The following is a 26,298-nucleotide window of genomic DNA, read 5'->3' on the forward strand; positions in this document are numbered from 1 at the left end:
GTTATCTCCTTACACACAGTAGTTGGCAGAGCTGAGATGTGAAGTTAGGTAACCTAGCTCCAGAGGCCACATTCTTAACCACTGTGCTATATTTTAAGTACCTACTATGTATCAAGTATTTGCTATACTATACTGACTTTATAATTGTAGCTGTCATTTTAATTTGGGGGGCATCAATCATAACGCACTTGAACATACCCAGTAGTTCATCTATTGAGAAAACTGGCCTTTCTCAATGCTAGAATTACTAATGCTCTAAGGATTCCAGTAATTCCAGCATTAGGTGATTATGCCATTTTCCTCAACCCTTTGCACAAGCATGTATGAGAGTTTTTAATCGTTATGCAAAGATGCCAGCTATCTTCAACAGTAATGGGGTGGATAAATACCAGAGGTGGGTGTGTGGTAATGAGTGGGCGAAATACCAGTGGGTAGGTGAATAAGATAAAAAGTAGATCTAGGAAGAAAGTTATCTCTAAAGGAAAGATAGAACAGGTCCAGTTACAATAAATAAACAAAACTTCTCATACCTAGGATAACACAAAGGGGCAAGGAGAATAAGATTAACAAGTTTCACATAGGAATGAATGAGCCAAAGCAGAGGCACCCATGTGTCAGAGAAAAAAATGGTAGACCTATAGTTAGAGCCCTGTTTTTGTGTCTTTTGTGGCTTTGCATCTATGAGTTGGCAAACTGATAGGGTTAAAAATCAATAGTAAATTAAGTGAATACTACAAGTTCAGTTTGGAAATTTGGGAAATCCTTACCATTGCATTACTAAGAGGATCAATTTCCTATATCTAATCTGGTTTATAGTAATCATTCTAAATTTTTCATTTTTCACAGTTCTATTCTCCATGGTTATTTTTAAGAAGGAAGCATGAAGCTCTTTAGTTGAAGCTCGTATTATTAGTAGACTTCATTGTGTGTTGCTTCATAAGGAGATATATATATAGAGAGAAAGAGAGAGAGAGAGATTGTAGCTTCTTATTCATCTTTGGGTAGTAATTTATTGTTATCCCTTGTTTTTAATACTGAAACTGTGTTATAATTTCTTTAGTAACCATTATTTTATTATAACAATGATATTTACTTTGCTAAATTAAATTATTAGATACTTCTATGCCTTTGTTATATAATGGAATTAAAATCAATTGATACTAACTTGCACATATGTATATTTTGTATCTTTATAATTTTTATTCTGGTGCAACCTCTGAGATTGGGCTTGTCTTCTTTCTGCCTGAGGTAGCATTTAGCATGTAGGAGGCTGCTTTTCTTCTTCATTATCAGAATTAGCTTTTAGAAGGAATGAGGACATAGCATTAGACAGGTGAATACATGTGGGGAAACAAATAGCTATGTGAAGTGAGAAGAGGCCAACATGTTTATCAAGCCCCAGGTAGGGCTTTGGCAAGCCCAATGTAGTTCTAGATTGTGATGGACTTACATGCATCTATTTCCCTGTTGTAAACAGAGATGATTTGTTGTGCTTTCCAGTGTTACACACAAAGATGTAATGCATTCCAGGAATGCTTTGAGAAATTCGGACAGTTATTGGGAGATGTATAAGAAAATCCTAAATACCAAAGAGAACCATAAGTGAGCTGGTTGACTTTCCTAGCTCCCTAGACAGGTTGCCACGATAACTATAGATAATATCACTGAAGGATTTATGGCTTTAGACCCTAGTAATGAAATAATAATTATCAAATTTCACTGGTTTGCTGGATTCATATATAGTTGAATATTCTTTCAAACAAATATAGTAAAGCTATGACTGGCTTAATGGTCAGCATTTAATGTGCTAGGGTGGTTACGTATATTCTTCCTTTTTTTCCTTTGGGACTGAGGTATTTGAGATGCAGGCTTCAGTTCTTTAAGATAGCTCCACCCAGTTTTTCAGTATCAGACCTTAGCCCCGCAGAAGACATAATAGCATTTTCCATTGAAAAGTGGTAATTTAAAAATACATTTTCTGTACAACTGTGCGGTCTATATTTATTGTTTAACTGCCTGACCACAAACATTAGTGTTACTTTGCTTTTTGGTTACATATTTTTCCTTCAGTGACTTAATAAAGGAACTTAAACTTAAAAAGAAGAATGTGGAGATTTCAATATTTTCACTAAAAATTTTTCTTTGGATACTTTATCTTGAATTACAGAATTAGTTCAGTATCATCCGACACCTCCTTTGAGCCCAGAATTGCCTGGTAGTTGCCGGAAGGAGTTTAAAGAGAACAAAGAACCTTCTCCAAAGGCAAAGCGGAAGCGAAGTGTGAAGATCAGCAATGTGGCTTTGGAGTCTATGCACTGGCAAAATGACTCTGTCCAGATCATAGCAAGTGTCAGTGATTTAAAAAGTATGGATGAATTTCTTCTGAAAAAGGTACACTCTGCATGCTGAGTTAGACCCATAAGTGGCTTTGACTATGGAATACTTGTTTTTATCAGAATATGGCCCCTATAGATCAAGTTTACATATGCTTCAGTAAGTTTGATGGTCTGTTCTTCATGGAAAAGGTGTAACTAATAGGATATGCATTACTCGGTCTGGGAGGGCAGGAGTTAAGGTTTTACTCTTTACTGTTGACTTGCATGTTACCATAATTGTCACATTATATTCCATGTGCTAAGGTGAGGCTTGTCATTGCATACTTGGGAGTTTTTGCTCTGGTAACAGAATGATAGAATAATCCAGTGTTAGAAGGACCTTAGAAATCATCTGGTAGTAATAAAATGTTGACTCTCTAGTCGAGCTTTTACCTCAGTCCCGTAATAACAGGGGCTTGCACTTTCAGGACCATCAGGACCATCATTGTTGAAGAACCAATCAGTATCACTGTTGTATTCACCTCTTTTTAATTGTGTACAAAAACTCTTTTTGTGGCCCCCAGATGAATGATCTAGATAATGAAGACAGCAAGAAAGACACATTAGTGGATGTTGTATTTAAAAAAGCCTTGAAAGAATTTCGGCAGAATATCTTCAGCTTTTATTCGTCTGCCTTGGCGGTAAGTTGGAATGCGTTAGAAGATATTCACTAATTAACATATGAAAAATTTGGCTGTGCTGTAGAAGATAGTATGGAGGCTGTGTTCAATGAGAAATTTCTCAAATTCCTTCTTTTGTTTTAGGAAAAGGTAGGGAAAAGCATACTGACTAGTCTCAGATTAATACCTTCCTTCAGTTTCCTTGAGTAGTTTTTTTTTCCCTCTCTTAACGATGTTGAATCTTCTTATAAGGTGATAAATTCACATATTATAAAAGTGATTCTATGGCTTTCTACTATTTTGACTTCTCATAATCCTTTTAGCTCTGACTTTAGCTTCTAATTTTCATATGTGTGGAATTGTACATTTTTCCCCAGTGGAATTAGAGCAGTTTATGTTCACTGATTTATATATCAGTTTATTTCACTTTCAGATTTACCTTACAATTTTATATGACATTGGTCATGTTTTAGAAAGTTTATTTTCATGCTAAAGTAGATAATAATTAATGCTTTGCTCTCTAGAATCTATGAATTTTCATACTCTATAAAATAATTTGTATTCGTTTTTCTTTGTTCAGTCTATAATTCATTGTGGAAAGAGAAATCAGGAGAACTTTATTGTGTATCCTCTACTTTTTCTTTCTCAGTATAAGAATTTTTGTTTTTTTTAAAACATAAACCATGCAGTCTGAGAGAATAGGAATTTCAAGACCCTAATAAGAGTAGTGATCAGACTATATAGCAAATGACTAATTTTGCATAGAGATAATGTCGGCCGTATTTTTCTAATACTGTGCAACTGCTTATTATGTTCATGTCTTTCTCTGCTTCATACCTGTATTTCCTAGATTAGGGACTTCAGGTTGTTGGGTGCTCCAGTACGCTTAAATGACATAAGAAGAGCCAAAATTATGAAATAGAGCTTAATAGTGGTTTTCTAACCCTACCTAAATCAAAAATGTTCAACTTATTTGAGGAAGTGAAGGAGAAACAAATTCTAAACATATATAACACTTTTGGGTCATGTTAAACCCCCCCCCTTTTTTCTCTCACAAAAATTCCAGACCTTATTTAAATAAGTTAAAATTAATCTCATGTAGTCCTTTATAAGTAGTACAGTGTTATTCAGAACATGTCATTCTTCTTTGGAAAAATAAAATAATGGTTACCTAATGTATTATTAGGCAAGAATTCAAATATTTATTCTTTCAATTTTAGAGTGGAACTATCTAAAGTTTCATTTCTGAGGTGATAGGTAATTAAGTGGGATGCAAATAATCTTTATAGCTAAATATAGTTTAAAAGCCAGGCTTGTGGAGAAGTTCCCAGGATTTTCTGAAGTTGTTACATTGTTTAAACTCTTAGGTATTTTGCTAAAATTTAATAGTTTTTATTCTGCAGACATTCATTCCACAGTAGAGAGGGCATTTACAGATACAATGTGACCATTTACAGATACAGTGTGACCTCATGGGCTCGCCCATTAGAAAGGATCCTAATCTTTGTTCTTAACACTACACAGTACAAGTTGAATCAATCCTCTGTGTTTAGAGAAATTCTTTATACCTTACATGTCTTCTCTTATTGCTTATTAGGTAGATGATGGGAAAAGCATACGATATAAAGACCTCTACGCACTATTCGAACAGATTCTGGAAAAGACCATGAGGCTTGAGCAGCGTGATTGGAGTGAATCTCCAGTCAGAGTTTGGGTCAACACTTTTAAAGTGTTTTTGGACGAATATATGAATGAATTCAAAACTTTGGATTGTATACCCACAAAGGTAAATATGATATGTTTGATTTTTAAAAGGATTCAGTTAAGAATTCATTTTAAGAGTCTTTCTTAAAAGTTTATCAGACCATATTATCTAAACCTTCTGCAATTAATATATTCTTTGCTGAGTTAAAATATAACATTGTGTCCTCAGCGTTATATCCTCCACTTTGATAGAGGTCACTACATGAATTTCCTTTTGAAAAACTGTGGTTAAAGATGTAATTCATTGGGCTCCTGGGGGTGGCTCAGTGGGTTAAAGCCTCTGCCTTCAGCTCAGGTCATGATCCCAGAGTCCTGGGATCAAGCCCCACTTTGGGCTCTCTGCTCAGCTGGGAGCCTGTTTCCCCCGCTGCCTGCCTCTCTGCCTACTTGTGATCTCTATCTGTCAAATAAATGAATAAAATCTTAAAAAAAAAAAAAAGATGTAATTCATTTTATCTTTTGATGGCCTTTTTGTAAGGAAACACAAATTATATTTCCTCTTGAATTAGGTTTTAGGAAAATGTGTGTTTTTGGAAATCTGTATAACAGTAATAATATTTACTTATTGAGTACCAGAAATTATACTAGGTGTTGCATATTTTAGTTAATTCTTGCTTCAGCCCTATTAAATAACTATTATGAAATCCATATTACAGAAGACACAGTTCTGTGTTATATGTTTCCTTTCAGTACTCCAGTTGAAATAATTAGGTATCTAATTATTAGGTATCAGGAATACTATTAATCCTTTTTATTGATTGGGTCCTGTTTTATTTTCAGTTATTTTAATTTATATGTGTTTAAATTTATAAGCCATTTTAACTCACATTTGAAATAGATATAAATTAATTCTCGAAAGTTCTTCTGTTCTAGATCTAGGTTATACAGAAGATTTTTTAGAAGGCATATATTGCCTTTGTTTATAATCTTAAAGGTTAGGTTTGGATTGTTCTATACTGTGGTTATTAGGAAATGTCATGTATAAAAGAGCCTTCTGTGTCCCATGTGATACCTTTGTATATTTAGCTCTGGGATGGCGAGTATTTTAGAGCTAAAATATGGAAAGTCCAGTCTTAAAAGTTAGTAATCATTCAGTTAATGACTAAAATAAAATAATCATTTAAATTAATATGGAACGGCTTCTGAACAGAAATGATGTTTTAAAAAGATAAGAATCCCTAAAGTATCCTTTTATTCTATCACTTTTATGAGTACTATGTTTCACTGAATTCAAAAATGTTCTTACATTTGCTTGCCAGCACTGACATTTTCTTCTGAACAATAAAAAACAGTTTATACTATTACCTGTTGAGCAAAAATCTAAGCATTCACAAAGAAGTAAGAAAGTATGTTTGTCTTTGCTATATCACAGTTTCTGTATTTCTCTCCCATCAGGTACCAAAAACAGAAAGAAAGAAAAGAAGGAAAAAAGAAACTGATTTAGTAAGTTATAATCCATTTCTTATGTTAGCGTGAAGTAATTTTTAGCAGTGTGAAGTATATTTTAAAATATTTCTGTGGATATATTTAAGGAATATTTATCAGATGCCCAAGGGGTTATCATTTATGTCTTTACAGAAATTTGCAATGGCAGAAATATCTTGAATTCTGTCACTTGTTATCAGTGGTGGCTTCCTAAAATGGTAGAGACATGAAAATGTTTACTCATTAAAGGTACAAATATCTCTTTTCAGACATAGGAGCTTTTTAACTTTCCCTCCTTTCTTTAAAAAAAAAAATTAAGGCTAAGATTTTACAAATATAACTACTTTTTTTTTTTTTTAAGATTTTATTTATTTATTTGACAGAGAGATCACAGGTAAGCAGAGAGGCAGGCAGAGGGAGAGGGAGAAGCAGGCTCCCCGCTGAGCAGAGAGTCCGATGTGGGGCTCGATCCCAGGACGCTGAGATCGTGACCTGAGCCGAAGGCAGAGGCTTAACCCACTGAGCCACCCAGGCGCCCCACTACTTCTTTTTTTTTTTAAAGATTTTATTTATTTATTTGACAGAGATCACAAGTAGGCAGAGAGGCAGGCAGAGAGAGAGAGGAGGAAGCAGGCTTCCTGCAGAGCAGAGAGCCCGATGTGGGGCTTGATCCCAGGACTCTGGGATCATGACCTGAGCCGAAGGCAGAGGCTTTAACGCACTGAGCCACCCAGGCGCCCCCAAATATAACTACTTCTAATTCAAAAGACATTCTAGAATATTATACCATGTTCTTATCTGTTGTATTATGTATCTTTATTGTGTATTTTACAATAATCTCTAATTACGAAGATGACTTACTCCCTAGAGAAGCTCATAATTTACCAGTGAAGGCAGACATTTTAAAAAGTCATTAGAAGAAAATAGTACAAAGTCTGTTGAATTATGGAAAGGGAAAATGAAGCTTTACAAAAGAAAATACATTTTTTCTCATTCTTGACAAAGGAGGAGTAGCTTAGACAGATAGTATCTAGCCAAGGGGAAAGAGTATATATACGTAGTCGCCCTTCTCCACCATTTTACTTAACTGCACTTTTACTTACCTGTGGTCAGTCTAGAAGCACATGATCTTCCTTCTACATCAGCCTTTTCTGCTTTACGTTGCTCCTTTATGTTATGGAGATGGCTTCTTTCCTTAAACTTCATGAACCAACCTCTCCTAGTGTCAAACTTTTCTTCTGCAGTTTCCTCACCTCTCGCGGCCTTCATAAAATTGAAGAGAGTTAGGGCCATATTCTGGATTAGGTTTTGGCTTAAGGGAATGTTATGACTGGTCTGATCTTCTGTCCAGACCACTGAAACTTTCTCCGTAACAGCAATAAAGCTGTATCGCTGTCTTATCATCTACTTGTTCACTGGAATAGTGCTTTTAGTTTCCTTCAAGAATTTTTCCTTTGCATTCACAGCTTAGCTAACTGTTTGGTGCAGAAGGCCTAGCTTTTAGCCTCTCTCAGCTTTTGACATGCCTTCCTGACCAAACTTAATCATTTCTGGCTTTTGATTTAAAGCAAGAGACATGTTAAAAAAAAAAAATGAAGTTAGAGGCATGTGAGTCTTTCTTTCATGTGAACGCTTAGGGCTATTAATTAGCCAGTTTCCATATTACTATATCTCGGGAAACAGGGAGGCCTGAGGAGTGAGAGAGAAATAGGAGACTGACTGGTCAGTGGAGTAGTCAGGACATACCCATTTATTGATTGCCTTTGCTCTCTTAGATGGGTGCAGTTTGTGATGCGCCAAAACAATTAAAATAGTAACATCAGAGATCACTAATTACAGATCACCCTAAGAAGTATAGTAATAATTAAAACCTTGAAATATTGTGAGAGTTACTGAAATATGACACAGAGACACAAAGTGAGCAAATGCTGTTGGAAAAATGGTGCTGACAGACTTGGTCATTTCAGAGTTGCCACACACCCTCTATCTGTGAAATGCAGTATAGCACAGTGCAACTGTGTCTAAGCCCTTAGCCTTGTTTACTTTTGTTCTCTGAAGTAGGATTTTCCAATTGAGTAACCGAAGACAGCTTAGTCTCTGAGTTTCAGTGTACTCATGTATAAAATAGGAATAATACCACCCACCACTGAGGATTTTTATGACGGTTAAATGAGATGATATATATACTAAGGAAAGGGTAGAGAAGTTAGAGGGCCTGTTATTAACAGGTAGTGTTTGGGCACTTTATACACTTTAAGCCTTGCAAGAATAGTCTTTTTCATATCTGTGCAGAAAAGAACAATACCTCAAGATAAGAATGAGCAAAGCATCTGACATTTATAAAAGGACAGTAAGGACAATTCATTTATTCAACAGCTATTTTATTTCAGGGACTAGATAAATCATAGAAATGTTAGGAAATATACAAATAAATGTTTATACTTGTTAGCCAAATTAAAATGAAAGAACAGTGATTTCCTATTTTGCTCATCAATGGGCAAAACCTAAAATGAATTAGTTACCTAATTTAGAAGGATATATAAATATAGATTTTTCTCAATATTGTGAATTGGCTTATTTGTATAATCTTCTTGGAGAAGGCACTTTAACAATCATGCATTTTTAAGTTTTAGAAATATTTAAAAACAAAACCAAAAAATGTTGACCTAGCAATTCTACATCTAGGAATTTTTCCAGTAGATGTATCACACGTGTTCATGCTGCAATGTACAAGGCTTTTTAATTGAAGAGGAGTTTGTAATGGCGAGACACTGAAAACAACCTAAATTTACAAGGAAATGGTTAAATAAACTAGATTACACTCATGAAATAGGATGCTGCTTTTAACACTAAAGTAAAAGAAGCCATTCTCCAAGATGTTTTGTTAAGGAGCTAATCACTATATAGAAAGCTACTATTTGTAAATTTTTAAAAAATAAACATTTTTATATCTGTACTCATACACACAAAATATCTCAGACACATAAAACTAGTATCAATGATTATTTTCTATAAACAGGAACTAGACAGAATCCAAAGGTAAGGAAAAACTTATCTTTTGTTGATTCTGTTTTGTACTTTTTTTTTTTAAAGATTTTATTTATTTGTCAGAGAGAGAGGGAGAGAGAGCGAGTGCAGGCAGACAGAATGGCAGGCAGAGGCAGAGGGAGAAGCAGGCTCCCTGCTGAGCAAGGAGCCCAATGCGGGACTCGATCCCAGGACGCTGGGATCATGACCTGAGCCGAAGGCAGCTGCTTAACCAACTGAGCCACCCAGGCGTCCCTAAAGATAATTTTTAAAGCAATGCTGTATTTTTATTGTAGAGATCCGACAACTCTCAAATAGCAAATCAAACATTTCTAATATTAGGTGAATGGATATTGTGGTTTGGAATAAGAACTTCAGTGGCAGTAGTGGACATTGTGTATCCCAAACAACTTAGAAGGGGAGATACTGTAAAACACAGCGTCAGAGGGCTGGGCTGGTGATAGGAGGTGAAACCCTCTTGCCAAAGGTGCAAGTGAAGCATTTGGGGAAAAAATGTAAGAGCTGTTTTGTACTTGTTGATCCATTCAGAATAAAACAACTTTAAATAAAAACAGCTTTAATATTAGAGTTCCAAGAAAAGAAAATAATGTGCATGTGTGTGATTTACAATCTTTTGAATAGAGGAATATCTGTGAGGTAAAATGTTAGTATCTGCGAACAATTGAGGCATCACAGAACAAGGCCATATTATGAAACTGGCATGAACTGTGAGTTGATTTTTTTAATTTAGTTAGTTGGTTATTTGATTAATTTGTTAAGACAAAAAGGACTACTAACACTCCACTACCAGGCACTTTATATAACCTTTTCTTTTAAAGATGTATTTATTTATTTGAGAGAGAGAGAGAGAGACCGCATGCATGCGCCGTTGTGAGAGATGGGGGAGGGCCTGAGGGAAAGGAGAGACAGAATCTCAAGCAGACTCTGCATTTAACACAGAACCTGATGTGGGGCTTTATCTCATGACCCTGAGGTCATGATCTGAGCCAAAACCAAGAATCAGATGCTTAACTGACTGAGCCACCCAGGCGCCCCTATTTAACTTTTTTAAATTTGAGGCATAATTGACATGAAACATTACTTTCAGGTATACAGCATGATCATTTAGTATTTGTATATGTTGTGAAATGATCACAATAAGTTCATTTAACATCTATCACTATAGATAGTTATAAAAAATTATTTTCTTCTGATAAGGACTTTTAAGATCTACTCTCTTAGCAACTTTCAAATATGTGATATGGTATTATTAACTATAGCCACCATATTCTACATTATATCCTCCTGATTTTTTTTTCATTTCATTTTATTTTACTTTATTTTATTTTGTTTCTTTTCAGTGTTCTAAAATTCCTTGTTTATGTACCACACCTAGTGCTCCATGCAATATGTGCCTCCATAATAACCCACCACCAGGCTCACCCAACCCCCACCCCTCTCCCCTCCAGAACGCTTAGTTTGTTTCTCAGAGTCCACAGTCTCTCATGGTTTGTCTTCCCCTCCGATTTCCCCCAACTCACTTCTCCTCTCCATCTCCCAGTGTCCTCCATGTTATTCCTTATGCTCCACAAGTAAGGAAACCATATAATAATTGAATCTCTCTGCTTGACTTATTTCACTCAGCATGATCTCTTTTAGTCCCGTCCATGTTGATAAAAAAGTTGGGTATTCATCCTTTTTGATGGAGGCATAATACTGCATTGTATATATGGACCATATCTTCTTTATCCATTCATCCGTTGAAGGGCATCTTGATTCTTTCCACAATTTGGCAACTGTGGCCATTGCTGCTATGAACATGGGGGTACAGATGGCCCTTCTTTTCACTACATCTTTATCTTTGGGGTAAATACCCAGTAGTACAATTGCAGGGTCAGAGGGTAGCTCTGTTTTCAATTTCTTAAGGAATCTCCATACTGTTTTCCAAAGTGGCTGCACCAACTTGCATTCCCACCAACAGTGTAAGAGGGTTCCCCTTTCTCCACATCCTCTCCAACACATGTTGTTTATGGTCTTGTTAATTTTGGCCATTTTAACTGGTGTAAGGTGGTATCTCAATGTGTTGTTGTTTTTTTAAGATTTTATTTATTTATTTGACAGAGATCACAAGTAGGCAGAGAGGCAGGCAGAGAAAGAGGGGGAAGCAGGCTCCCTGCTGAGCAGAGAGCCTGATGTGGGGCTTGATTTCAGGACTCTGAGATCATGACCTGAGCCAAAGACAGAGGCTTTAACTCATTGAGCCACCCAGGCACCCCTCAATGTGGTTTTTATTTGAATCTCCCTGATTGCTAATGGTGATGAACATTTTTTCATGGGTCTGTTAGCCATTTGTATGTCTTCTTTGGAGAAGTATCTGTTGTATCTTCTGCCCATTTTTTGACATGATTATCTGTTTTGTGTGTACTGAGTTGTGGAGTTCTTTATAGATCTTGGATATCAGCCCTTTGTAGTGTCATTTGTGAATATCTTCTCCCATTCTGGGGTTGCCTCTTTGTTTTGTTGACTGTTTCCTTTGCTGTGCAGAAGCTTTTGATCTTGATAAAGTCCCAAAAGTTCATTTTTGCTTTTGTTTCCTTTGCTTCTGGAGATACATCTTGAAAGAAGTTGCTGTGGCCGATGTCAGAAAGGTTACTGCCTATGTTCTCCTCTAGGATTTTGATAGATTTCCTGCCTTATGTTGAGGTCTTTTATCCATTTCGAGTTTATCTTTGTGTATGGTATAAGAGAATGGTTGAGTTTCATTCTTCTACACATAGCTGTCCAATTTTCCCAGCACCATTTATTGAAGAGACTTTTTCCCACTGTATATTTTTTCCTGCTTTGTCAAAGATTATTTGACTACAGAGTTGAGGGTCCTTATCTGGGCTCTCTACACTGTTCCCCTGGTCTATGTGTCTGGTTTTGTGCCAGTACCATGCTGTCTTGGTGATCACAACTTTGTAGTAAAGCTTGAAATCAGGCAACGTGATGCCCCCAGTTTTGGGTTTTTTTGGTTTTGTTTTTTGTTTTTTGTTTTTCAAAATTTCCTTAGCAATTTGGGGTCTCTTCTGGTTCCAAACAAGTTTTAGGATTGTTTGTTCCAGTTCTTTTAAAAATGCCGGTGGAATTTTGGTCAGGATGGCATTGAAAGTATAGATTGCTCTAGGCAGTATAGATATTTTAACAATGTTTATTCTTCCAATCCATGAGCATGGAATGCTTTTCCATCCTTTTGTGTCTTCTTCAATTTCTTTCATGAGTGTTTTGTAGTTCGAGTACAGATCCTTTACCTCTTTGGTTAGGTTTATTCCCAGGTATCTTACCGTTCTTGGTGCTATAGTAAATGGAATCGATTCTCTCATTTCCCTTTTCTATATTTTCATTGTTAGTGTATAAGAAAGCAACTGATTTCTGTACATTGATTTTGTATCCTACCACCTTACTGAATTGCTGTATGAGTTCTAGTAGTTTGGGGGTGGACTCTTTTGGATTTTCCATGTAAAGTATCATGTCATCTGCAAAGAGAGAGAGTTTGATGTCTTCATTGCCAATTTGAATACATTTTATTTCTTTTTGTTGTCTGATTACTGTTGCTAGGACTTCTAGTACTATGTTGAACAACAGTGGTGGGAGTGGACATCTTTGTCATACTCCTGATTTCAAAGGGAAGGCTGTCAGCTTTTCCTCATTGAGGATGATAACCACTGTGGGTTTTTCATAGATAGATTTTATAAAGTTGAGGAATGTCCCCTCTATCCCTATATATTAATTGTTTTAATCAGGAACAGATGCTGTATCTTGTCAAATGCTTTTTCTGCATTAATTGAGAGGACCATGTGGTTCTCTCTTCTCTTATTGATTTGTTCTATCACATTGATTGATTTGCAAATGTTGAACCACCCTTGCATCCCATGGATAAATCTCACCTGGTCATGGTGGATAATCTTTTTAATGTACTCTTGGATCCTATTAGCATAGGATCTTGTTGAGAATCTTAGCATCCAGATTCATCAGGGATAGTGGTCTGAAGTTCTGCTTTTTGGTGGGGTCTTTGCCTGGTTTGGGGATCAGGGTAATGCTGGCTTCATAAAAAGAGTCTGGAAGTTTTCTTTATGATTCAATTTTTGAAACAGCTTCAGGAGAATAGGTATTGTTTCTTCTTTGAAAGTTTCGTGGAATTCCCTAGGGAATCCATCAGGTCCTGGGCTCTTGTTTTTTGGGAGGTTTTTGATCGCTGCTTCAATCTTGTTACTAGATATTGGTCTATTCCAGTTGTCAATTTCTTCCTGATTCAGCTTTATTTGACCAAGAGAGATCACAAATAGGCAGAGAGGCAGGCAGAGAAAGCGGGGCAAAGCAGGCTCCCTACTGAGCAGAGAGCCCGAAGAGGGGCTCGATCCCAGGACCCTGAGATGACCTGAGCTGAGGCAGAGGCTTAACCCACTGAGCCACCCAGGCGCGCATATATATATATATATATATATATATATATATATACACATTTTTTTTTTTTTAAAGATTTTATTTACCTACCTGACAGAGGTCACAAGTAGGCAGAGAGGCAGGCAGAGAGAGAAGGGGAAGCAGGCTCCCTGCTGAGCAGAGAACCTGATGTGGGGCTCTATCCCAGGACCCTGGGATCATGACCTGAGCCGAAGGCAGAGGCTTTAACCCACTGAGCCACCCAGGCACCCCTACAGTATATTTTAATAACAGGCGATGTTGCTAGTATTCATCAATACTATTCTTGGTCCTGTTCTCTTTTGTCAGCATAATCTCTTAAATTTTTAACTAGTTTTTATTTTTAATTCAGGAATTCATATAAACATAATGATATTCATTATAAAGTAAACCTCTTTTCCCAGCCCTTCTTCCTAGAGATAACCACTGCAACCAGTTTTTTTTTTTTAATTCCAGAAATAACTGGTGCCTTTATAAGCGTTTAAGTGTATATATATTCTCCTTCCTTTTTTAGGATATTCTGAGTGGAATTGTTTTTTTATTTTGTTTATAGTTGACATTCTATAGAAATGTAAATTTGTCAGTTGCTTTTTTTATGTTTGAGGTTTTTATCTTTCTTAGACAAATAATTATATTATTATTACAATACTTGTACTTTTTCCATGTCTTTTACTCTTACATTTATTGTTTGATTTGTTTCCTTTAAAAATAGTAATCATCTGGAATCTATTTTAGTCTCAAGTAAGAAAAGGATCAAAGTCTGATTTATTTTTAAAAGCATGTCTGTTGTCTGAACACTGTTGATGGATACATTTCTTTTTCACTGAAATACTGCTTTTATAATATACTTGATTCCACATGTATTTGGATTTAACTTTGACTTTCCTATTTTTATTCATTGATCTATGTATACATCAAATCTCTTAAATTACTTTTATCAAATACATGTACATGTATACCCCCATAGACACATGGCTCTAAAAAGTCTTGAAGGCTTTTCTTTTTGTGTACTTAAGTTTATATTTTAATTCCAATTAGTTAACATACAGTATTACATTAATTTCAGGTGTACAGTATAGTGGTTCAACACCCATACAATACCATGTGCTCATCACAATGCACTTTTTAATCCCCATCACCTATTTAGTCCAACTGCCACCACCCTCTCCTCCAGTAACTACCAGTTTGTTCTCTATAGTTAGGAGTCTTTTTCTTGGTTTTCCTCTTACTCTTTGTTTTTCCTTTGCTCATTTGTTTTATCTTAAATTCAGCATGTGGGTGAAATCATATGATATTTGTCTTCCTCTGACTGACCTACTTTGCTTGGCATAATACCCTCTAGCTCTGTCCATATTGTTGCAAATGGCAACATTTCATTCTTTTTTATGGCTGAGTAAAAACTGCATCTTCTTTACCTGTTCATCAATGGATGGACATTTGGGCTCTTTCCATAATTTGGCTGTTGGTTGATTCCTATAACATCGGTGTGCATGTATCCTTATGGATTATTATTTTTGTATAGTGCAATTGCTGGATCACTGGGTAGCTCTGTTTTTAACTTTTTGAGAAACCTCCATACTGTTTTCCAGAGTGATTGCACCAGTTTCCATTGCCACCAACAGTATAAGAGGGTTCCCCTCTCTGTGCATTCTTGCCAGCACCTCTTATTTCCTGCATTGTTCATTTTAGCCATTCTTAACAGTGTGAGGTAATATCTCCTTGTAGCTTTGATTTCTATTTCTCTGATAATCAGTGATGATGAGCGCCTTTTCATGTGTCTGTTAGCCATCTACATGTCTTCTTTGGAAAAATATCTATTTATATCTTCTACCCATTTTTTAACCGGATTATTTGTTTTTCAGGTGTTCAGTTTTAGTAAGTTCTTTATGTATTTTCAACACTAATCTTTTTTTTTTAAAGATTTTATTTATTTATTTATTTGACAGAGATCACAAGTAGGCAGAGAGAGAGGAGGAAGCAGGCTCTCTGCCAAGCAGAGAGCCTGATGCGGGGCCCGATCCAAGGACCCTGAGATCATGACCTGAGCTGAAGGCAGAGGCTCAACCCACTGAGCCACCCAAGCCCCCCAGGTCTCAATCTCTTGGTCTGCATCTCAGCCAGCAGGGATAGGGAAAAGGCAACAGAGCCCATAACTCTAGGCATGAGCTACAAATGGCACACACCACTTATATTCACGTTTCATTGTCCAGAACCACTCATGTGGCTGTTCATAGATGCGAAAGAAGCTGCAACATGTAAACTTTAGATAGACAGGCATGTGACTAGCTAGAGCTTTGCAACTCTATATTAAAATAAATTCTATCTAATGGATATTGTTAGCATTCTTTTCTACAAGCAAGTACTTACTCTAGTTCCTAACAATAATACTCTAGTTCTATAAATATTTAATTGAATGAATGAATGCATGCATGAGTGATTGGAAAGTGCTGCATGGTCTCCCCTGTGCTCTTGTCCAGCATTATTTCTCACTATTCTCTGCTTGTCTTCTCACTGACCTAGACCAGTTCTTCTTGTTTCATTTTCATTTCTTTCCCATTCCTCTCCCTTCTCTCCAGTACCCCTCCCATCCTTCTCATCTACCCCACCCGCATTTCATTCTGACATAATTATAGTTACAGAAAATTTGCAGGAGAAGTAAAAGAACCCTATGTGTCTTCACTCAGATTTATTCAGATTTCACCAATTGTCCCAATATTCTTTTTTGTATTCAGTTGTCATGCCTTCTTAAGCTATTTTAATCTAGAACAATTCCTCAGTCTTAGGTTTCATTGCATTGACATTGTTGAGGAACATGTACCAGTTATTCGAAATTGTTCCTCAGTTTGAGTTTGTCCTATATTTATTCATGATTAGATTCAGGTTATGCATTTTGGGCATGGAATACCACAGAAGAGATGTGTTTTTTCAGTGTTTGATACCAGGAGATGTGATATTTATCTGTCCCATTACATTTGATGTCCATAAAGGTGTTTCAAAAAAAAAAACCAAAAAACCTGCTAATTTACTGTTATTTTTCTTTGTAATTGATGAGTATCTTGTGGGAAGATACTCAAGACTGTGCAAATATTCTTATATTCCTTCAAACTCTCACCCACTAGTTTTAATATCCCTTGATGATTCTTGAGTAAATCAGTTATTACTGTGATGGTTGTCAAATAGTGTTTTTTAAAATTCCATCATTCATCCTATATTCATTCATTAGTTGAATTTTTGCCATAAAGATTAGTTTTTCTTTCTAATTTATAGCCGCAAGAGACTCTCACTGAACAAATTTGTGACAGTTGGAGCTTCGAAATAAAGGACAGGAAAAGGTTATAATTCATTGAATAAAATAAAAATCTGTGAGTCTATACTGATATAAGTAATTTCTTTTTGAAGAGTTTTTTTCTAATAGATAATACATTTATATTATTAAAACATCTTTTGAAAAGTATATAAGAAGTCTAATGGGCCTTTTCTCCTCTTTGTCCTCTACAGATACATATTGTTGTTTGTTTCTTATTTGTCTTCCCAATGTTTCTTTATTCAGTATAAGAAATAAGGAGTATGCATATTTTCTATTCTTTCTCACACAATATTTAGCGTATTATATAATAATATAATACTCTTTTGTTTGTTGTTTTTATCATTGAGCAATATATTTAGGAAATCACTCTGTGTCTCTAGTAGACAATCTTTAAGAAGTCCTGCTTAAGGTTCTTGTCCCTAGTTATCCAACCAAACACTAATCTAGGCACTGCAGCTGGAATTAAGATTGTTAATCACCTCACTGTTTTTAACATAAGTTTATCCTGGATTGTGCAGATGAGCCTAATAAAATCAGAGGACGAATTCAGAAGAGTCAGAGAGATGTAGTTGAAGAAAGATGCAGTAGACACAGGTAGAAGAAGTCAGGGAAAGTAGAAGCATGAGAAGGATGAGAAGGATGAGAAGGATGCAGTCCGCTGTTGGTAGCTTTGAAGTTGGAGAAAAGGGAACTGTTAGCAATGGAATGTGAATGGCCTATTAGAGGCTGAGAACAGCAACAGCCAGCTAACAGCCAGCAAGGAAACGGGACTTCCATTTTGCAACTGCATGGAACTGAATTTTGTCAACAATATGAATGAAATAGAGTATTCTCCATAGCTTCCTGAAAGGCACATAGCCCTGACAATACCGATTTTAGCTTGGTGAGAGTTGTGTCTGACTTCTAGCCTCCAAAACTGGGAGGTTATGAATGGTGTTGTTTTAAACTGCCAAGTGCATGGTAAATTGTTACAACAACAATTGAAAACTAATGTGATAGTTGTGCCTAGAAATCTGTCTGCTACTCCTTTCTGGACCCTGGGTTGTTTCTCTTCCATTACAAACAATAGTGGCATGAAGAATAACTCGTGTGTATGAGAGAGAATGGTCAGGGAATCCTAGGATTGGAATTCTGGTCATAGATAATAGAGGGTCCTGCCTTTACTACCTGAATGAGGAATTGCATTTCTCAGTTTCAGCTATGAAAGTGGGTTGTTAGACTTTTAGATTTGCCAGTTTGATAGATGAGAAATATTGTATTGTTGGGTGCCCAATGTTGGGTCCCCCAGTAATGGGTCCATGGTCAAAGGAGTGAGACTGATACAAAGCGAAGGTCAAGCAAAGCTTTATTTCACGCCAAGCATCAAGAATCAAACTGACTGTCAAACAGACTGGTCGGGGCTGCCCCTTACAGAGAGGGCGACCCCTCCCTGCCTCACAGACTAAGTTTTATAGAGCAAAGGCCATGTGGTTGGGCCTGGCCACACACAGGTGGCGAATGAGATTGTAGCACACAGAGAAAGCTGCACAGTCATGCTATGTCACACATAAGTGACCAATTGAATTACAATTTACCCTATAGTAGACATTTGAACTAGCCTATCACCTTGGTGAGAATTGGTGCCCAAAAGGCAGGGCCCACACTCCTTGGTAGCTAGGGAGACAGTATGCGCACTTTGCTGATTGGATGTCTCCACCTGACCCGACTCATCCCCGCATTCGGGCTGTCATCTCTACCTGACCTGACCCACCCTTGTATTTGGGCTTTGTTACCTGGGACTGGTTTCCCCGACTTGCTTTTAAGTAAGTTCCCCTTGGGTGGGTGCGGGGGAGGGCAGGATCAATTTAAGTTTTACTGCATGAACAACAAAATGGCTGTTCAACCGAGGTGGGGCCGCTCTGGCTAAATAGGCCCTTACAGTATCTCCCTGTAGTTGTAGTTTGCTTTTCTCTTATTATCCTTGAGTTTGAGTTATGCTTCAGTACCATTTACATTTTCTTTTCTTGTAGCATATATATTTATGTGCATCGCTTGTTTTTCGTTGGGGTTTGGTCTTTCTCAATTTCTGGGGACTTCATGTATGAGGGAGATTACTTTTTGTCTGTGATAGGAGTTGTAAATGTTTCCCCAGTTTGTCAGTTGTCTCCCGATGCTACCTTTTAATATTATTTGCTATATAGAAAATTTTTTCTTTTATGAATTTAGACTTAACCGATCTTTTCTTTCATAGCCTCTGAATTTTGAGTCATAGACTCAAAATTTTCTTTCCCCTCATCTAAAAGTTATAAAGACATTTTCAGTTTTTTCTTCCAATACTTTAATGGTCACATTTTTTACATTTAAATTCTGATCTTTATGGAGTTAATCCTAATGTATTATATGAATTACAAATCTAATTTTACCTCTTACCAAACCCATCAGCATTTATTTAGAAGTCCAGCTGTACCTATCTACTTTGAGATGTCACCCTTTTTGCATTCTGATGTCTCCTTTATCTTGGATCTTTTTATCGTATTCCGTTGATTGATGTGAGTATTCATGAGCCAGTTCCACACTACTTTAACTATTGAGCTTTTATTATCTGGCTAGGTCCTCCCTAGTTTTCTCCCCAGTCCCCTTTTTTAAAAGATTTTCTCTCTCTCAAGCGGGGAGGGGTAGCAGGAGAGGGAGAAGCAGACTCTCCCCTGAGCAGGGAGTCCCATGCAGGGCTCCATCCCAGGAACCAAAGACCATGACCTGAGCCAAAGGCAGATGCTTAACCAACCAAGCCACTCAAGTGCCCTCCCCCAGCCTCCACTAATATTCTTTTCAGATCTTTTCTAGCTATTTTTTACTTGTTTTTCCATATTAACTTTGAATTCAGTTGTCTGGTTTGATGAGAAGAAATCTAGTAGTACTTAGATTACCTTATATTTATAAATTAACATAAAGAGAACTGACTTCTTTATGATCTTGTATCTTTTCATCTGTGCAAGTCTATTTTTGTGTCCATTAAAAGGGCTTTAAAGCTTTTCATACATTATTTCATGCTGTATTTATTACTGGGTGTTTTATCTCAGCAGAGATAATTATTGTAGTTGACAGTATGGTATATATCCTTCTCTGCTTTTTCTGTACTTATATAAACTATTCAGTCTAGTAGTTTTCAAGGTGATATGCAGGAGTTTCTGGGATACTTTCAAGAATTTTGCAAAATTAAGGCTATTTTCATAGTAATAATGACATTATTTTCCTTTTTCACTGAGTTGAACAAATCAAGGTAGTTTCTCCATATGGGAATGGGAAGTATGGTATAGCTGTATGTAATGGTTTTCTAAAGAAGAAAAAACAAAACAAAAACACACTTGTACAATGGAACTGTAAACTGATCTAGTTTAAAACTTCTAAAATTTTTAAAAACTGTGACAAAATTCATATGACCTAAAATTCATCATTTCAACCATTTTAAGTATATACTTGGGTGGGTTTTAGTATATTGACTATATTGGGCAACTACCACCACTATATAATTCTAGAACATGTTCATCACCTGCAGAAGAAAGTCCGTATTCATTAAGCGTCATTCCCATTCTCTTTTCCTCCAATCCTGAAAACCACCAATCACTTTCTGTCTCAATGGATTTGCCTTTTATGGACATTTCATATTGGTTAAAAAAAAATAATAAAATATTGGCCTTTGTATGTGTCTTCTTTCACTTAGCATACTGTTCTCAGGATTCACTCATGTTGTAGCATATGTAGAATTTCATTCCTTTTTATAACCAAGTACTATTCCACTGTATAGATATACTTCATTTTATTTACCCATTGGTTAGTTTATGGACTTTGGGGTTTTTCCACTTTTTGACTATTTGGAGTAATGCTGCTATGAACATTTGTGTACAAATTTTTATATCAATCTGTGTGTCTAGCAACTTTTTTCATAGAATATCACTTTTACTTTATTGAAAAGGCTATACTCATTCAGACTTTGGTACTTGGCAAATGTTTTTGAAAGTGAATTAAGTGACTTGTCACTTCAAGGAAAATACCTAACAGTATTTGTTAACAGTGGTAAAGTTTAAGCTTGCAAGCAAAAATCAGAATTGTAAAAACTTGTGAATGTAACAATTTTCCAGTAAAGAATTTTCTTTTTTTTTTTTTTAAGATTTTATTTATTTATTTAACAGACAGAGATTACAAATAGAGAGGCAGGCAGAGAGAGAGGGAAGCGGGTTCCCTGCTGAGCAGAGAGCCCAATGCAGGGCTCGATCCCAGGACCCTGGGATCATGACCTGAGCCGAAGGCAGCCACTTAACCAACTGAGCCACTCAGGCGCCCCCCAGTAAAGAATTTTCTGATGAGATTGGTGGTAATATGGAAGAATGTGACCTTTTGATAGCATATAATGAAGTGTGTCAACATTTAAAACAGTTCCATAACTCAGTGAACCAGTATTTTCCAGATCATCAATGCCTAACACCATAAAATCATGTATAGGTAAAATGTCCATTTGAAGTACAGGATAGATGAAAAGGTTTCTTTAAACAGTTCAAGGTAAATGTATACTTACATTTACATTACATTACATTACAAGGTAAATGTTCAAGGGTAATTTATCCCTTCTGAGTATACAATTCAATGATTTTTAGTAAGTTTATACAGTCATAACCATCATCCAATTCCAATTTTAGAACATTTGCATCATTATAAAAGGATTTTTTGGTACCAGTTTGCAGTCATTGCCCTTTACCATCCACACCCAGTTCTAGGCAAATGCTAATGTACTACCTGTTTCTATAGTTTTAATGTAGAATGGAATCCTATCAATGGAATCATAGAATGTGTAGTCTTTTGCTAATGGCTTCTTAGTATAATTTTTTTGAGGCTCATCCATGTTGTGTGTGTGTCAGTAGTTTGGTTTTTTTTTTAGCACTTAAATACTATCCCATTGTATGGATATACCACATTTTATTTATCCTTTTATCATTTGTTGGGGTATTAGGGTCATTTCTATTTTTTGACAATTATGAATAATGCTGCTGTAAACATTCTTGTACAGGATTTTGTATAGATGTATGTTTTCAGTTAGTTCTCTTAGTTATAAACCTAAGAGTGGAACTCCTGGTCATATGATAACTCTGTGTTTAACATTTTCGGAAACTACTTGTTTTCCAAGTGAGTGCACCATTTTACAATTCCATCTGCAGTATCTGAGGGGTCTAGTCTCTCCACATTCTTACCAATAGATGTTGTTGTCTTTTTCATTATACACATTCTAGTGGGCATGCAGTATTATCTCATCATGCATTTCTCAGATGACTAATAATTTTGAGCATCTTTTTGTGTGTTTGTTGGCCATTTATACTTCTTTGATAAACTGTTAGCTATTTTGTCCATTTTTTAAAAAAAGATTTTTTTGTTTATTTGAGAGAGAGAAAAAGAGAGACCACAAGCAGGAGGAGGGGCAGAAGGAGGTCAATGCGGGATTCAGTTCTAGGACCCTGAGATCATGATCTGAGGTGAAGGCAGCCACTTAACCTACCGAGCCACCCGGGTGCCTCTGTTTTGTCCATTTTTAAATCAGTTTATCTTCTTGTTAATGAGTTACAACACTTCTTTATATATTCTAGGTAGAAGTCCTTTATCAGAGAAACAATTTGTAAAGATATTCTCTGAGTCTGTAGCTTATCTTTATTTTTTTAATGCTACTTCAACGTAAAAGTTGTACATTTTGGGACACCTGGGTGGCTCAGTTGGTTAAGCCACTGCCTTAGGCTCAGGTCATGATCCCAGGGTCCTGGAATCTAGTCCACATCAGGCTCCTCGCTCAGCAGGGAACCTGCTTCTCTCGCTGCCTCTGCCTGCCTCTCTGCCTGCTTGTGTGTGCTCTCTCTCTCTTTCTGGCAAATAAATAAAATCTTAAAAAAAAAAGTTGTACATTTTAATAAAGCTGGGAGAACAATGGATTTTATATTTTATATTTAAGTATATTTTATATTTAAATTTACTTTATGAAGAGTTCCTTGGTGTGGTTTTAGATGCTATATTCTATATTTCAGTTAACCTTAAAGTTAGCATTTGTAGAGTTTTGATGTTATATTATTAAATTATTATTAAATTGTCCATTTTCCAATTTTATGTCTGTCTGAAGGTAGATTTTCTTCATGTATTTCAAACTAAATTACATAGTGCCAACAGATTGAATGCAGAAGTGGCTATGAGAATCTAGGTTTCTTTCATTGAGCCAGACATAAAAGAGATGACAGAAGTATAAATAAATACCGTCACCACTTTGATTTAAACATATAGTTTTTTTTTTTCATGAAAATGTTACTTATGTTATCATGTAATGTGTTTAATGTTAATGTGAAATGAATTGGATAAATACTTAAAATTAATTTCAGTTTTTATTTCTAATACAGTATATATCAATAGATATGACTCATATAAACTGAAGTTATTTGAGGACCATTTCTTTTATTATTTTACATGCTGATTCAGAGTCACATAAGGCTGCTCTCTTATGTTTATATATGTTGTTCTTGTTTCTCTACAAGATTTTAGCTTTTTGAAAGCAGGGACCAAATGTATTGCTTTTATTTATTTTCTTAGAAGATCATGTTTATTCCTGGAATAAGTGTCCATTGAAGACTTAACAAGGGATTGAAGGATTTCCCATTGGCTGGCCACGTTAAGGACAGCATTTACTCTGTTGGCTTTAACATAAATAGCTATATTTTTTCATTCAGGTGGAAGAGCACAATGGTCACATCTTTAAGGCTACCCAGTATAGCATCCCTACATATTGTGAATACTGTTCTTCTTTGATATGGATAATGGACCGAGCCTCTGTTTGCAAATGTAAGTATGAGTGATTTTTTTTTTTTTTTAAGGAATTCATTGTAGCAATTGCAGACATTTCACCATGAGCCTTCTTTTTGCTATAAAATCTTGTCACATCTGGCCGAACCCATGAAGTTTGTGAGATCCCCATATATCCATTTTTTGAAGCACAAAATAAAGTCCAGAGACCTGAACTGACTTCCCCAGGTTCCCAAGGGTCCCACTTTAAGCTTGTGACTAAGAAGGATCCTGTCTCTGCTCTCTGGACTTACAGCTAAGCAACTCTTCTAGAAGCTTTTTATCCACATCTGATAACCTGAGGACTCAATTTGAGCTTCTCTGAAGCCAGAGGAAGAGCCGCTCTGAGGGAAGACACCTACCCTCTCACCATACTGTTACTGTATTTATTAGCCAGTATGAGTGATCTTTGAGGAGTTGTTTTAACCACTTGACATTTTTATTTTCTAAGTTTGCTCATATCTTTTTTAACATAAAGGAGTAATTACACTTCCTGATTCTTTAGCCTCCTCTCACTGTATTCTTTCACCTACTCTCTGTAGCCAAATCAGGTATTTTGGTGGTATTTGATCATTGTGCTTGCAGCTTACTTTATCAGAAATGCCCTTCTCCCAGATATTAGTTTGACTATTTAGTTAATCTATGTCTCCTCTCAAATGTTACCTCTTAGAGAACTCTTTCCTTACTCTCCTATCTAAAATGCCATTTGGTCCCCTAATTCTCTGTCCCCTTACTCAACTTAATAGTCTTCATAGCACTATCACTACCCAAAACTATATTAAGTATTTGTTTGTTTTCTTGTTGTCAGTCTGTCCACTAGAATGTATACTGTATAAGGTCAGGAAGCTGAATAATTGTTTCTTCTCTATCACCAGTGCCTAGAACAGTTTTGGTATTACAAGTTTTGATAAGTTTTTACTGGGTAGATGAGTGGATGAATTAATGAAAAAATTATTAAATTATAACCAAAAGGATACTTTTTTCTATTATAATCTTTTCATTAGAATGTATAAGTCCTAGAATGTGAGTTGAGACTTTTTTTTTAGGTCACCTTGGTTCCGGCTTACAGAGGACCTTTAGCTTCTACTATGCCATACATCTACTCTGGTGCTTTCAGTAATTCTGTGAGGTTTTCCTTACTAGTGGGACAGAATTGAATGAATGAAGTATTAGGAAGGGTTTGCCCAGTAGGACAAGAATGAATGTCATGTTTGCCATAGTGAAATCACCACTATTGCTAGATATGTTTACTTGTTCTATCATTCAACAATGGTTTCTTTTTTTGTTTTATTACCAGTAGTCTAACAAATTATAGTGAGAGCAAAATAGGAAGTAGTTTGCCATTAACTTGACTGTTCAATGTTAGTTTGAATCTTGTAGGTTTGGCATAACTTTCTCTGTGTTTTGAAACTGAAGATGTAAAAAATCTGTTTTTTTATGACTTGGGTGGACTTGGTTTGATTTTGTAATAGAATTAACTAACTTTCTTTGTGATTATACTGGTGATTTCATCAGCAGAATGATAAGGCCCTTCCTCTCAGCCTTGAAAACCCGAGTTATACTTTAGAAGCTCAAGAAGGATATTAAGGTGTTGATATCCAGGAGCTAGAGCTGGTATAGCAAAATGACTTAGTTCAAATATATTTCAGTATTCTCCTCTCACTGCTTCTTCCCACCTATCAACTGCCTAGCCACCATGTTCTCTGCTGCTCCAAGGAATAATTTTTCTTCTGAACATTTTCTTTATTTTGTCTTCCTAGTCACAACTGATAGTGTTTATGTTCTGGTTTCTTAGAGCTCTTCTATTTTAATGTGTACCTTGTTTTCATTTCAGTAAGGGTCTTTGGCAGTAATGCCTTTCTTACCCATTGGAATAATTCTTAATAGGTATTTCTTGCACATTAACAGATTGTAGAACAGGCACATTAGGGGAGCATAAAGACTAATTTGTAAGTCAAGCCAGAAAGAAAGTATTCTGTAGGAATATAGTGGGAGCAAGGGGAAGAGCAGGCAGTCTTGAAAGATTCAAATTTTTTTCATAGACAGTAGTTAGAAATTTTAGGCATGTTTTTCAACTTCATTTTTCTAAATAAAATGGGTTAAGTCCTTTTTTATTCTAATGCCCTACCAAGTATGTATATATTACAGTAGTATCAGATGTTTAAAAAAATTTATGTCCAAAATAAAGTTGTAAACTTTCTAAGTTCTTGTCTTTCATGTACAGACTTCCTAAAGTGCTGCATTCTTACCATGTTTTTCAGTATGCAAATATGCTTGCCATAAGAAATGCTGTCTGAAAACCACAGCCAAGTGCTCTAAAAAGGTAAGAAATTATCACCTATTAGTAATAAATAACAGATCTGTTGATCTTTTCTGCCTTGTGAAAGAAATCAAGTCCTCATTGATGGTTTTGTAGAGTAGTGATTTTCAAATTTTTTTGACCACAAATTACAGAAATAGTTTATATCATGATCCA

At 35.9% G+C, this 26,298-nt stretch overlaps 1 protein-coding gene across 9 annotated transcripts in view; it reads left to right on the forward strand.

Annotated features, from left to right (window-relative positions):
* The window catches only part of MYO9A (myosin IXA), a 283,068-nt gene that overhangs the window by 195,298 nt on the left and 61,472 nt on the right, over window positions 1-26,298 (forward strand). For all 9 annotated transcript variants that reach the window (XM_047735391.1, XM_047735390.1, XM_047735387.1 and 6 more), the window contains 6 exons: window positions 2,168-2,391; window positions 2,900-3,016; window positions 4,593-4,781; window positions 6,155-6,202; window positions 23,711-23,822; window positions 26,084-26,145. In XM_047735391.1, coding sequence (XP_047591347.1) covers window positions 2,168-2,391; window positions 2,900-3,016; window positions 4,593-4,781; window positions 6,155-6,202; window positions 23,711-23,822; window positions 26,084-26,145 — 752 coding nt within the window. The remainder of the gene's footprint in view (window positions 1-2,167; window positions 2,392-2,899; window positions 3,017-4,592; window positions 4,782-6,154; window positions 6,203-23,710; window positions 23,823-26,083; window positions 26,146-26,298) is intronic.

This window comes from Lutra lutra, chromosome 7 (assembly GCF_902655055.1).
Source record: "Lutra lutra chromosome 7, mLutLut1.2, whole genome shotgun sequence".
Taxonomy (NCBI): domain Eukaryota; kingdom Metazoa; phylum Chordata; class Mammalia; order Carnivora; family Mustelidae; genus Lutra; species Lutra lutra.